Genomic DNA, 10,857 nt, shown 5'->3' with positions numbered 1-10,857 from the left:
GTATTGGGGTTTTGCAATCCTAAAGTAATAGTCTGATTTTCAGACCCTTGTACCCAACAGTTGTACATGTACGCTTTGTGCAGAGCAACCATTCAATCAGTTCAATTTTGGCCATTACAAGAATTGGGTTATTGATGTAGGCAAATGCTCCTGTACCCTTTACAGCTAATTTTATTAATATTACCACAAAAAAGTCAGTCACTCAATAGTGTCTGACAGTGAAGTCTAGAAGGTAAAAGGGTTTCCTTGCATAATTTGAATATTAGGAAACTGCTTACGTTCAAATTTCAGAGATAGGACATGCGTGACATGCTCATAATTCCTGCAAAGTTCTACAGAATTTGACTTTGGCTGCAAAAGGGACACATGTAGTACCTTTAAAGGCACACTGTCCTACTTGTAGCTACTTGCCCCCTCTATATAGAAAACTTCCCCAATCGGTGCCTGTTGGTCCCCCATGATACTCTTTTTCTTATGTTAAATGAGAGCTGAGTTAATGAGATAGCCACCTGTCACAGTGACCTCGCTGGCTCGCTGGGTGGTCTAATCCCTTCTGGCTGAAGTAGTAAAGCCTGCTTTAATATCCATAATTTCTAAGACTGATATTTCCATATTTAATATTTTCTCAAGAATTGAAAAGAATTATGAATTGTAAGCAGCAGATTTGTTACCACAATTAATCATTCAAGCGACATGTACGTTGCTAATTGTGTGTCTCTGTTTATCTTTGGCTGATTCTGTACATGTGTGCACGCAGGAAATATAAGATTTCACACCATCACACATACTGTAAGGACACAGAAGAGGGGCATGGAATAACTTTACAAGCTGGATAAAGGACCAAGTGGCATGGACCAATGTTGCATGCACAGTCTGGATACTACACTCTCATTACCCTGAGCCATTGTACGCCTTTCAAATGAGCTACAAAGCGTGATATAGAGTCTGTTTCTGGAGACTATTCCTTGAGTAAGGCCAACCCAAAGCATTGCCGTCATATAGAGTCTGTTTCTAGAGACTATTCCTTGAGTAAGGCCAACCCTAAAGCATTGCCGTCATTCTCTCAGCAATTAGGATCCAAACGCATCACAAGACAAGTCTTCAGGAGAACACAAATATGCCTGATAGGCAGTGCAGCTAATGAAATCTTGTGTCGCAGCATTTTGTCTGTGCGTTCGTCCACAATCATCAGAGAATGATAGAGAGAGATCACAGAGCAAGGGGAATGAACAGAGATTGGAAAGAGGAGAAGCAGAGAAAAAAAGGGAGAGAAGGTGTGGAAAACGAGGGGGAAATAAAAAAGAAATATCAAAGTAGAAATTCAGAAAATAGCATACAAGGAGAGATAAAAGAGTAGAGAAAACGAAAGAAGTGTGTATGACATGAAAAGAAAGAAAACCAGAGAGGAAGCAAGGAAGACGAGTTGAAAACAGGCAAAAATGTCAAAAGATGTATTCCTTATAAAAAGGAAATTGGTGCAAGCTGGTTGCGAACTTGAAACAAGGCCGCTCAGCTCTGCAAACAAGCTAGTTACTAGCTTGCAAATGAGATTATCTGTCAGCCAATCAGGACAGAGGAAATATATTGCAGGTCAAGAAATTTACAAGCTCGCAGTCTTGTAACTGGCAACCTTGCATGGTTTCAAAATGCAAATGAAGCAGTTTTTTTAGCCAATCCGAAAGAGAAGCGTACAAGCTTGCGCGACCTCGCAAGCTTATTTATATATTTTCCTTCAGCGTTTACCTATCAAATGCATCATTTAACAATCTTAAATCTGAGATGCACGGCCCTACGTGTTATCAGTGTCTGTGATATGGTGTAATATTGAAGCCCTAACAAAATTCCGCTTCAAAATGATCAAGAAGTGCCTCAAAAAAGTAAAAATCTTTGAGTGACCTGTTTAGCCATACTCGTTTTCCCAAATAGACTGTAGTGTTATGAAAATGGTACCGTTAGGAAAACGAAAAATGAAATTTCGATTTCCAATCATAATTATCTTGATAATCAGAATGATGATTGGCTTGTTAAAGTCATGGGGTTCCTGACTGACCTAAAGGTTTATAATTATCATTGAAGCATGAGCTAAATCCGGAATTTCATTTCAGAATCAGAGACAAAGTTACCAAATTCCTTTAAAGGAGCTACACAAAGAAAAATTACTACAACTGATAATTATGTACATATGGATGGAAAGATTTTCTCTTGAAAAACATGAACAATTTGCTGAGAAATCATATAGATATCATGGAAAGGCGTAAAAATGCAACTTTTCAAGACCCTTCTTAGACCCCCGAACGCCCCTGAACGTAAGCCAAACACACGAGCATAGCGAGCTCTGAATAGTGACGTCACACACTGGACAACAGCTCAGTACCGGAGTCGCGCGTGTAGCAGTCTGCAGCTAGCCAGCCGTGTCCCATGTGTGACGTCACAAATAGTGACGCTCTACAAAGGACAGAAAATCTGGATCTCAAAACTAACATTTTTGAGAGTTGGTTACTGCGGGCCCCAAACATATTTTGAAGAGGAGAGTTGTTGTATTTGATCAGTAAGGCTTCCCCTTTGCAATGATATGAGTTTTGCATCAATTCAAAACACTTTTGTTTCTTTGTGTGTCTACTTTAAAGCATGTTGAGAGCCTTTTTCAAAGGTATAATGCACTATTTAAGATCTGTATTTGTATTATTATACAGTATGTGTATATATAAACCAAACAACGATTATGATACCGTATTTTAGACCTACCGGTAACTAGCAAAGAATCAAAGGTTTCGAGATATTTATTGACCATTAAAAGTGTGCATACACTTTACATGTAATATCTTTTTGTGCTGTACGTTTACAGTGACAATAATTTGGTCATAGATAGGGTTTGTCCAAATATCTGAAATACACAAAAGTAAATTGTACTACAGTGTATATGCACATGAGATTATGCAAATACTCTACCAACAGTTTGAAAATATTTGTTAAATATTTGCAACATTTCATTTTTTGTAGTAATTTAAGGAATTTTTGAAGAAGTTTAATATAGCATTTTTTATTTTAAAAACTGTTTATGTAACAAACTGAACACTGGGTAATTGGTGTCACTTATTTGATTTATCTTTAATTGTGGTTGTGTTAAAAAGTTGGCAAGACTCTTGGTCTGCAAGCCTACAAGAGCTTGAGATTGCACCCCTGCAAATTTTGCAAGCTTGCAGGGCATATCCTCTTGCCTGTATAAGTTTGTGGCAAGCTTAAAAGAGCTTTAGACTGTGCACCTGCAAGCTAGCAAGAGATTTAGTTTGCGCCCCTGCAAGCTCCACACGCTTGCTGCAAGCTTGCAGGGCATACACTGTTGGCTTTCAAGATTTCAAGGGCTTTATATTGCGCTCATGAATGCAAGCTTGCAGGGCATATCCTCTTTGCCTATTAAAGGGATTTGGTATCTTTGCCTCAGATTCTAAACAAAATCCTGGATTTACATGTACAGTAGCTCATGCTGCAATCATAATTATAAACCTTTAGGTCAGTCAGGAATCCTATGACTTTTACAAGCCGATCCGTTGTCTGATTATCAAGATATTTATGATTGGAATTTGAAATTTAAAAGAACGTTTTCCTGTGGGGGCATAATTTACATACAGGTATTCATATGTTTTTAATGTTTTCATACTATAGTAACAATAATCTTTCATAGATAAAATCATAGAATCTGCTATTATTTTCTGCTACTTCAAAATGAAAATTGCTTTGAACATTACAAAAGTGTTTAAGGAAAATGTGACGATTGTGTCATTTGATGATTTTTTTTTTTTGAATGCCTGCACTACAGTAATTTAAACATATTTTCTTTTTATACAATCACTTGGAAGTATTAAACTAGTAAATGTATTCCAACACGGATACGATAGAGAGGGTTACATGAGATTTTACATTGTTCACGGAAAATGCAACATCTGAAACAGCTTTTTTTAATTGCACTGTTCACTCAAAATACGAGAGATGAATCAGTTTAATTTTTAACTTTCTTAAAGATTTACCTAGCTCATTAATCACCAATAAAACAGACAAATACAGTGTACTAGCCTTAACTGGCACCCATAGGCCTGCACGGAGCTGAGAGGCAGATTTAAACGAAAGCTAAAATTCATCCAAAATTGTCCCTGGCCCTTCTCGCACCCAACAAATATTGCACAGTGGACTCTTCTTGCATCTCATAAAAGGCATTTTAAAATCGGTCAAAAATAAATATGAAATGTCAGATTTTGCTACCAGAGTAGCGATTTGCTATGTTCCTGATGATAGTTAGTAAAGGCGATTTACATGACAAAAACATGTAAGTCTTTAATACGAGAGCTTGCAATTTTAGTTCTGGCTGAAATGCGAAGACACAGTATACACGTAAAGACTGTTTTTTGCGTTGCCAATTTGATATTTACTTCACATTATTCAGCGTTTAATGTTAAAAAGCGTGCACGCAGGGAGTTCGCTAAATTCAGCGAACTCCCTACATGCACAATGTTGTAAACAATATCTAGATGGGGACAGGTCACAATAGTCGATACAAAACAGACATACAGTGAAACACAATAAAAAGAAAAACCATATGAAACTATTATCAAAATAAAGACATGTTCCATGCCTAGTTGACCTACCTTTGTTGCCCATCCAGTAGTCCACCAAACACCACCATCTTGCTTCCTATAATGCTAGCAGAATGGCCTGCCATGGGTGGGGGTGACGGACTTGTTGCCACACAAGACCACTTGTTCTTATGAGGGCGGTAGACATGAAGCTCGTTGAAAATTTGAGGTGCAAGATGAGGGGGATGTGGCACAGGTGGAGCAAGTCCGCCAAAGAGGATCAGGTTACCCTTGTAGTTGACCATGGTTGCTGATCCCTTAGGGCTGGGGTATGAACCTGTAATGAAAGAACAGAATCAGAGATCATAAGACACCAAAGAGGATCAGGTTACCCTTGTAGTTGACCATGGTTGCCGATCCCAATTTCAATTTCAATTCAATTTGTTTGCTCATAAATATCCAGAAAAAACATGCAAACATTTATAAATCAACATGATACAAAGGGTAAAATTCACAAGAAAAATTAATAACAAAGTATACATTTGGATTAAGGATGAGAGGGACAGCAAGAAAGGAACAAGCCTTGTGATTAGCTGAACCCGAATCCCTTAAGGCTAGGGTATGAACCTGTAATGAAAGATCAGAATCAGAGATCATAAGACACCAAAGAGGATCAGGTTACCCTTGTAGTTGACCATGGTTGCCGATCCTTAGGGCTAGGGTATGAACCTGTAATGAAAGAACAGAATCAGAGATCATAAGACACCAAAGAGGATCAGGTTACCCTCGTAGTTGACCATGGTTGCTGATCCCTTAGGGCTAGGGTATGAACCTGTAATGAAAGAACAGAATCAGAGATCATTTAAGACACCAAAGAGGATCAGGTTACCCTTGTAGTTGATCATGGTTGCTGATCCCTTAGGGCTAGGGTATGAACCTGTAATGAAAGAATAGAATCAGAGATCATAAGACACCAAAGAGGATCAGGTTACCCTTGTAGTTGACCATGGTTGCTGATCCCTTAGGGCTAGGGTATGAACCTGTAATGAAAGAACAGAATCAGAGATCATTTAAGACACCAAAGAGGATCAGGTTACCCTTGTAGTTGATCATGGTTGCTGATCCCTTAGGGCTAGGGTATGAACCTGTAATGAAAGAACAGAATCAGAGATCATAAGACACCAAAGAGGATCAGATTACCCTTGTAGTTGACCATGGTTGCTGATCCCTTAGGGCTAGGGTATGAACCTGTAATGAAAGAACAGAATCAGAGATCATAAGACACCAAAGAGGACCAGGTTACCCTTGTAGTTGACCATGGTTGCTGATCCCTTAGGGCTAGGGTATGAACCTGCAATAAAAGAACAGAATCAGAGATCATAAGACACCAAAGAGGATCAGGTTACGCTTGTAGTTGACCATGGTTGCTGGATCCCTTGGAGCTAGGGTATGAAGCTGTAATGAAAGAACAGAATCAGAGATCATAAGACACCAAAGAGGATCAGGTTACCCTTGTAGTTGACCATGGTTGCAGATCCCTTAGGGCTAGGGTATGAACCTGCAATGAAAGAACAGAATCAGAGATCATAAGACACCAGAATGGGAAACAACCAAGGAGAAAGTGGTTATCCTTGAGACCTTAAAGTTGATCATGGTTTAATAATTGACAGTCGAACATTCTGTTAACTTCATTATCTGTTTAAAGGATTCAGAAACCCTTTTGATTCAAACCATGTGTAACACAGGTTTCACCATATACATTGTACATGGTGTAACACAGGTTTCACCATATACATTGTACATGTACTTTACAGTACATGAACATGTACAGGGGTGTATCACTAAAAATTACCAGATAATAGTTTATAGTTTAGGTCTTGTTCTAAAACAGGAGATTTTCAGCTTTGAATTGATACAGGTACATGTACATGTACAGCGTGTATTAAAAAAAACGGTACCCTAATCATAAAGTTACATGTACAAACATGTATATCCAATATATGACTTTGAAATCTATTTTATGATTAAAAGTAACTTGCATTTTCTGTCCAATGATAGCCATAACATTTACACAAGTTTTCTCTCTATTATCGATAAAAAACATTACTTTGGATTTTGGAAACATTTCTCACACATGTACTGTACATGTAGTTTTGTCAAACAAAACATTATTTTCTAGTTCTATTTGCTTGGACACACAGTAAATAATACAATACTAAATATAGTACCAGCAAATTATAACCATTTACATGTACGTTTTACGACACTGTGACTCTGTTTGATTATTTAAGTTACTGTACATGCTAGTGTTGCACATGCTAGGAGCAGGTCAATAAACTTTTGGAGGGAAGATGCGACTTCCGACGCTGTTGCAAGTACAGCAGCATGCTTGAACACTGAGCAAATTTCTCAAGCTGATGAAGACCCTATTTGTAACTTCGGGCTAATTTACCAGATCACAAAATAGCGGGCTATCTGGCCAACTCGGGCTGATGGAGATAGACCTATTCATCTTCCAGCACGTAGTGTATTGGGTTTAAACCATGAATGTCTTTGTTTTAATAGCACAAGCACATACAAATGTAGTGTTCAGTGTACTGTACATGTAATTGGAAAATGGCCATTTCCTTTAAAACCAAGACATTTGACCGTGAAAATCATAAATTATTCATGTACTGTTGCCCTTATTTTAACCGGAGGAAAAAATAAAATGTAAATCTGTGAATATTCAGACATGATTTTATGCCTATTAAGTATGAATTTTGATATTTTGAGATGACCTCTAGAGAGCTAAGTTGACTTCAATTGCTGTCTCTATCTTACAGGCTTCTCATGAACCTTGCTGTACATCATCCAATGTACAAGACTATTGGAGATCATGATCTATAATGCAAATTAAGCCCAGTGTCTGGTGTTACATGTATGTACAATTTAATGTACACTGTACATGTACATTGTACCAGCTCATCAGTTTGTAGTGTGCACCCTCCATCATACAGTACAGTAGATCTATAGACATACCGGTAACCTGTTTCAGGAGAATTTTCCATATTTAGTTCTTGTTGTAATCCAAATTTTCAACATTCAATATCCCTCTGAATAATCCCTATATACTGTACATGTATCAGACTATCACTAAATACAATATGAGGAGTCGGTGTCATTTCTCCTTTTATTTTAATCTAAATTCTCTTTCAATGCATAATTGATTAGTTTCATTTCCAGAGAAATCATGTAAATTTGCAATAATCATCAAACTTATCATTAAGGGAGTGTAGCTTGACGAGACTACAGGTATGTATCTTTCCTGTGGCCTGACTCGGGAGCCAGGGCCCATTGGGTAAACGACTACAGAAGACGCAACTGCACCAATCACGTGCGTGCAACATTCGCGAAACCGAAGCAATCAGGAGAACTTTGGTCTGTTTCGCAAATGCTCACCATGTAGAGATTAAGTCACTGACTACCCTTGATCAAGTCCCTTCGTTTACTTGCAGTTGCCAAAAGAAGACTTACATGTAGATAGCGTTAACCAGTATTCACCAAGCTACACTCCTTTAATGATCAATACTTAACATCTATAATGACGTTACTCTAATTATTTGTTATCAATATTGTTATCAATATTATTAGTATTAACATTTCATTCATATCATTATTTAATTATCATTAGCATTAGCATTATCATCATCATCATCATCATCATTATCATTATTATAATTATTATTATCATCATCATCATCATCATCATTGTTATCATTATTAGTAGTAGTAGTAGTAGTATTATCATCATCATTCTCAGACATTATTATTACCTGAACCCAGCACGCGAGTCCATTCTCGTGTACTCAGGTCAAGATTCCACATGTCATTGAAAGCAGTTCTTGATCCAGAGCATCCTCCAAAGAAGAAGATTTTACCATTGACGTAAGCCACGCTATGAGAGCTTCTCCCAGTCACTGGTGTGGATGGACATTCGCAAGAACTCCATTTCAGTACACCTTCGCATGCAGCATTGACAAAAGCTTGTTTGCGCTTCAAGATCACACCTGAAAAGTGAAAAAACAGAGAGCGAGAATATAAGAAACACCGAATTAAACCTAAACAATTTCTCATTCAATGAAGCGATTAACATTACAGTGTACATAGATAAGAATCACTGTATGGAACCTACATTATACAAGTGTAAAATCAATTCTCATTCAATTAAGCAGAAAAATGAGAGTTCAGTGAAAATTTGAACAAATAGTGATTTAAAAATGCCCGCTGAGCTGAGCCAACTCAACTCCTCAAGGCTCAAGTATGGTCACACTCACAGTTCTGGACAAGCGCCAATAATATTTATAAATATAAATTATAATTACCCCAGTACATGGCCATGTTATGGACATGTAGACCTAGATCTAGACCCTTTAACAAAATTATTGTATATTTTTAAACAAAAATTAAATGTTTGCATGTTTGCTGTTGTTGTTTTTGGTGTACCACTACCACTTGTAGTTGTACAGGCCAAAGATCTGGACTAGATTCTCTAGCTGACAAGGGTGCCTGTTTATTAGTATAGGGCAGGTGCTACTAGTTCAGAAGTAGATCCAAACTTTGAGCCATAACTCCGGGGTGGAGATACCCTACTAAAACATACCCAAAATGAAGTAATTATTGATCAAATGTTCAAATAAACAAAATGATTTATAAGTCGATATGTTTGTTACCTGTTTAATGTCAATTTTTTTTTCTTTTTTTCAGAGTATGTTTCCTAAAAACGAAGGCTTATAATATGCACTTTCTCACAGGATTCACGGCAAACTGCAGCACAATACAATTGCATACAGTGTATCTACCTACGGTGGGGTGCGGGCACACGTGTGTTTCAGTTAGCAACCATAAACTAAGATTAAAGTCGCTAACTTAACACATGCGCGCGCCCGCACCTGACCGTCGAGACGGTATGTTATTGTATTGTGCTGCAGTTTGCTGTCAATCCCCACTCCAGCAAAGCATAGAGAGTCCATGCTAATGCGTATGGACCTCTAGCACTGCATGTATGTGGTATGCACGGGGTGGATTTTTTTTAGTATTAAGATCATAAAATGTAAGACAAATACAACATAACATAGGTTGTTATATTTGTCTTACATTTTACAGTATTTAAGATTATTAAATTATTTTTATAATAGAAAAAAAGAATTCAAAACTAACTTTTAAAGCCCTTTTTCCTCCTTCTTTTACAGAGACGGCAGCAAGATTCCCTCCTCGATTGCGATGACATCAAAACTGCGCACTTTACGCACACCATACACTGACTTCTACATGCGCTACAATTCGCCACAAAGACAGCTCGCCCCTGAACAACTCGACACAATACCCTCCCTGGATATCTCGCCACAATACCCTGGACAACTCGACCGTAGCAAGTTGTGCAGGGTATTGTTGCGAGATGTCCAGGGTATTGTGTCGAGCTGTCTTGGGGCGGGTTGTTTTTGTGGCGAGTTGTCTAGGCCCCGGTGAAAACATACGTGACTCGTGACCCGTGGCTCTTGCGCAACATCTGACGGGTAGTTTTCTTATCTCGCAGACGTTTTCATTTATTGCTTTATCGCAGGTTTAAAGCACCTAGGCCTCTTATTCCGTACAAATTTCTAGATAGACTTTCAAAATGCTTATTATTAGTATCATTATTAATATTATTATTATTAAGACCCCAAAATTGCTAAATTGAATATTATACTTTGGAATTATATAGTAATGCTCCGCCACCTCTGTCGGCTAATAGTTGGGCTGAAATGTATAATGTATTTAATATAATACCAAACTCTAAAAACGCTCGTACGCAATAGCCTACCGCTGAGCTGTGTACACAACCGATCGCGTCCATATCAACATGCATATATTCGGACGTAAGCGGTCGCGAACGGTCTTTAAAAACAAAGGTCATAAAATCCAAAAATGGCGCACGTTAGCTGAATTGCGGATGGGCTATAAGCAAACAAGTAGGCCAGATGTCTGGAAACCAAGGAAATTTACACCAACGAAACTTGTAAGTTCCATTCCTTATTTATTTGTGATGGGTTATATCCCATTTAATTAATTAGTAGGACATTTGAAAGTGTCGTACCGCAGGCTTTCAAATGTGTCGCGTTAATGTGCTGGTGCCAGTGTTGCCTGTTTTACTACACAGTCAGGATAGTGATGCTCCTATGTGTGGTCAATCCCGTGAGAAAGTGCATATCATAAGTCTTTCTTTTTAAGAAAAATACTCTGAAAAAGATAAGAAAATTGACACGAAACA

General features: G+C 37.9%; 1 protein-coding gene across 1 annotated transcript; it reads right to left on the bottom strand.

Annotated features, from left to right (window-relative positions):
- Window positions 1-701: 701 nt before the first annotated feature.
- Window positions 702-10,612, bottom strand: LOC115925127 (F-box only protein 42-like). The gene is made up of 4 exons (XM_030988359.1): window positions 9,768-10,612; window positions 8,384-8,617; window positions 4,641-4,905; window positions 702-1,167 (listed from the first exon to the last, which is right to left on the bottom strand). Exons 1-4 carry the CDS (start codon window positions 9,862-9,864, stop codon window positions 1,071-1,073), a joined length of 693 nt encoding a protein of 230 aa, XP_030844219.1. The 5' UTR covers window positions 9,865-10,612; the 3' UTR covers window positions 702-1,070.
- Window positions 10,613-10,857: the final 245 nt, after the last annotated feature.

Source organism: Strongylocentrotus purpuratus, unplaced genomic scaffold (genome assembly GCF_000002235.5).
Source record: "Strongylocentrotus purpuratus isolate Spur 01 unplaced genomic scaffold, Spur_5.0 spur5_scaffold_17, whole genome shotgun sequence".
In the NCBI taxonomy this organism is placed as follows: Eukaryota; Metazoa; Echinodermata; class Echinoidea; order Camarodonta; family Strongylocentrotidae; genus Strongylocentrotus; species Strongylocentrotus purpuratus.
The sequence above is the reverse complement of the archived record's forward strand: the minus strand, read 5'-3'. Positions and strand labels throughout refer to the sequence as shown.

Bases quoted from the DNA above. Each gene is read 5' to 3' on its own strand.
- LOC115925127 (XM_030988359.1), bottom strand. From the start codon at position 9,864: ATGGTGTGCGTAAAGTGCGCAGTTTTGATGTCATCGCAATCGAGGAGG. The intron at 8,618-9,767 runs GTTAGTTTTGAA...TTCACTTTTCAG, and splicing joins GAGGAAAAAGGGCTTTAAAA to GTGTGATCTTGAAGCGCAAA. The intron at 1,168-4,640 runs GTAGGTCAACTA...ACGAACGCACAG, and splicing joins CTACTGGATGGGCAACAAAG to ACAAAATGCTGCGACACAAG.